Source organism: Macrobrachium nipponense, chromosome 45 (assembly GCF_015104395.2).
Source record: "Macrobrachium nipponense isolate FS-2020 chromosome 45, ASM1510439v2, whole genome shotgun sequence".
Lineage (NCBI taxonomy): Eukaryota > Metazoa > Arthropoda > Malacostraca > Decapoda > Palaemonidae > Macrobrachium > Macrobrachium nipponense.
Genome location: NC_061105.1, coordinates 157,271 through 161,027, shown reverse-complemented (window position 1 = coordinate 161,027; position 3,757 = coordinate 157,271). Strand labels below are relative to the sequence as shown.

Here is a 3,757-nt window from a genome sequence, read left to right as displayed (position 1 = left end):
AGGATGATGATGAAACCAGTATGAATGAGAGTGAAGAACACCTTGAAAATGATATGAGCGAGAGTGAGAATGAACTGGAAACTGATGTGAGCAGAGTGTCTAGACTGGAAGACAGTCTAGAACTGGAAGATCTGGAAGACGGCAATGAGGAACTGGAAGAGACCACGGAAACTGAACAACTGGAAAGCACCGAGGAAGAAGGAGACCTGCCCACACTACATCAAGAACAGCCAGATGTAGAAATGCAGAGGTTGCAAGAATCCCTGGAAAAGAGTCAGGCTAACGGTACTAGAATGGAACAGCTCTTGAAGGAAGCAGGAAAGGCGATAGAGCGGATTCAAAGGGAACTTGAGGGCAAGGATATTTTGCTGGAAAAGAGGGCAGACGACGCAGCAGCGATGAGCAGACAAATCGAGAGCGTCTGCCTTCAAAAAGAACAAGTTCTGACTGAAAAGTGTCGCCTACAACACGACCTGGAACTGGCTCTAGATCGAGGAGAGAAAGCAGACAACTTTAACAAAGAACTGATGGAGCAAATCGTGTCTCTGGAGAGACGACTAAAGAGGGACTGAACACTTGCTCAAGAAAAGGGACGAAGACGAGACGGAAATGGAAAGGCTCTTCCAGAAAGAGATGGTCGACAAAGAAAGAGATCTGCAGTGTGCTAAAGAGAAAGAAACTGAATTGAGCCTCAAACTAGAAAAGATAGAAACTTTCAATCAAATTCTTGACGCAGAGAATGAAGATTTGATGAGGCTCGTAGTAGACTACAGGGAAGCCTTAGACCAGAAGGAGAGGAAGGTCGACCATCTGCAAGAATTACTGGCACGTCAAGCAAGAGAGTCTGAGAACGGCCGACAGAAACTGAGGACTCTGGAAGTGCAAATGATGGCCATTGAAGGCACTGTAGAAGAACTGGAAAACCAACTAATGGCCATTCAAGAGAACCAAGAAGCTATCCAAGGAAAACTCGAGCTCACTGAATCTGAAAACTCTACACTTAGGGAGGTAGCAGCTGACCTAAAAGATAAAAATTGTGAGCTCGAGAAAAACCTGGCAGACGAGACCCATAAGAACTTGGTACTAGAAGATCAAGTTCAGTTCCTAGAATCAGTTTTGCGCGAAAAGGAATCTCAGTTGGTCTCTGCATCAGAAATTCTAAATGCAGAAAGAGCGAAAACTGAGATTATGGCACAAGAACTACAAGTGATGAGGAACTGGGTCGCAGAACTAGGAGGAGAGAATGAAAAGTGCAAAGAAGAGTTAGCAGCAAAAGCAGCAGAAGTTACTTCACTGCAGAAAGAGTTAAACAATGAGAAGAAGCTGACCCAAGTTCTGGCTGGAGAAGCCCAGGTTATGAAGAACTGGGTGGCAGAACTAGGAGGAAAGAATGAAAAGTGCAAAGAAGAGTTAACAGCAAAAGCAGCAGAAGTGACTTTACTGCAGAAAGAGTTAGACAATGAGAAGAAGTTGACCAAAGTTCTGGCTGGAGAAGCCCAGGTTATGAAGACCTGGGTCGCAGAACTAGGAGGAGAGAACGCCACGCTTCAGGATGAGGTAAACAAAACCCACCTGATAGTAAATTCACTTCTGAAGTCTTTAAGGAAGGAGAAACAGAGGAGCAGAAATCTCCAGGATGCTCTCCATCATGGGAAGGAGATGGAAAACTTGCTGAAAGAAGAAAAGAAGAGAGGAAATGAGATGGCGACTTCCCTGAGAACCTTCAAAGTAGAGCTCAATAACAGGGACCTCCAAATTGAAAACCTCCTAAACATGGAGAAGAAATTGATATGTGAAAAAGAAGAACTTGTGGAGGAACTAGGCGTTGCTCTCAGTCACGGCAAGGAACTGGACAGCTTGCTGAAGGAGGCAGGCCAGAAGGCGACAAAACTCGCAAACGATCTTGATAAAGAGATCCAGAAAAGGGAATACCAGTTGAGAGATCTCTTGGACAAAGAGGAACAACTCGGAGCTGAAAAGCTAGAGTTGGAAGACAGATTAGAAAATGCTGTCAATCTTCTGATTAAAGAACAGCGGGAAAATGTAAACTGGCAGCAAATGTTACAGGAAAGGGAAAAAGAAGTAGAGAAGCTGAGGAAAGATGAAAAAGACCATCAAGAACAGAGGAAGGAGATAGAGAACAAACTGCAGGTAGGTGAGAAAGAGCTCCAGCAACTTAGAACGGAATGTGAAGATCTGAAAGAAAATTGGAGGATCCAAGAGGAAAAGATGATAAAGGAACAACAGCGTCTCATGGAGCGCCAAAGGAGACAGCAAGAGGCTCTGAGGGAACAGGACAAATACATGCTAATGACGCTTCTCCACGGGACAGCTCAGAGGAACTTCCATCTGCAGCACATTGCACTGCAACATGGAACTGAAACTCTGGACAGCATCAATGAAAAGGAGAAGCAAGATGAGGACCTGTGGCTGAGGAAGGAGAAACAACACAGGAAATACTGCGATGCCCAGCAAGAGAGGACCAACTACCCGAAACAGTGGGACGTCCTAACTCAGACGTTGACGGAACTCACTCGTGGAGATTCTGACGAGAACTGTGAGATTTCCAACGGAAAAAACGATGACAAAACTTGTCATCAAAGCAGTGAAAGATGAGATCTGTAAGACTGAGCCCCTCAGAGCCGAGATTCGTAAGGAAAACGAGGACTAAGCCAGCTGCAACACCCACCTAAAAGGCTTACATGAGTGAGTCACGGACTGACTCGACGACCTTGGGACTGAGCGCACATCTTCAGCAGCATCGGAGGAACCCCATGATTCCCCCCACCTTCGAAAGCCGTCCCCCCACGGCTCCCCCTCTCCCCCCCGAAGGTGTTCATGGTGGTGGCTCTTATGTTGCTTTGGGTGCGCGTTCAATCCCACGGTCATCGGGTCTTTCTGTGACCCATTCATGTTTGCCCTTTGGTCCCAGTCAGGACAGGCTCAGTAACTGAGTCTGACTGGATGACTTGATTAATTTTCCTGCTGTGGGAAACACATTTTAACCTAGCCACTGAATTGGGCTGGCCTGCCCACCAGCCCAATTCAGTGCCGGTCCAAGCCCGGAAAAATAGGGAGGGTTGGCATCGTCCGTAAAATGCCTGCCAAAAACAACGAGAGAGAGAGAGAGAGATTTTGAGAGAGAGAGAGAGAGAGAGAGAGAGAGAGAGAAGAGAGAGAGAGATTTATAAAGTAAAACCAGAAGCATAAAAATCTCCCTTTAAATCCATGAGATACATTTTATAAAAACTTTGTTAAATGCTACACTTATAGTTACTGTAGGATTTGGCCTAAAGTCTACAGTGCTTTGCACCTAGCATTCACTTTCTATTGTTTGATATTGATCTGATACATTTCTAAGAATAAATTCCAATGAATAAAAGGTAAATGTTAGGTGGATTGCTTTGAAGACTCTGGGCCAAATACTACGAGAAACTCTAACTGTAGCCTTTAACTGAGTTTATATAAGACGCATCTCGACTAGCTGTGGGTGGTGGAGGGCTGTTGAAGGTATGTGGTTTTGACAGTAAGGTGGTTTTGTGTGTGCAAAGTTGAAGGCAGAGGTTGTGGGTGTAAGTGTGAAAGAAGAGTTGGGGGTTTAAGATTGTATGCCAAGGGCTGTCGATGCGATGGGTGGGGTTAGAGGGTTGTAGACTTAGTTTTTGGGGGAGACGACTGTGGGTGTAAAGTTGTGAGTAGAGGCCAAGTGGATGACTCTGGATGTAAGGTTGTGAGTAAGGCCAAGTGGATGACTCTG

At 45.5% G+C, this 3,757-nt stretch overlaps 1 protein-coding gene across 1 annotated transcript; it reads left to right on the top strand.

Annotated features, from left to right (window-relative positions):
• The first annotated feature begins 609 nt into the window (after positions 1–609).
• Positions 610–2,616, top strand: LOC135214048 (trichohyalin-like). Its single transcript, XM_064248162.1, has one exon. The coding sequence runs from the start codon at positions 610–612 to the stop codon at positions 2,614–2,616; it is 2,007 nt and encodes a 668-aa protein (XP_064104232.1).
• Positions 2,617–3,757: the final 1,141 nt, after the last annotated feature.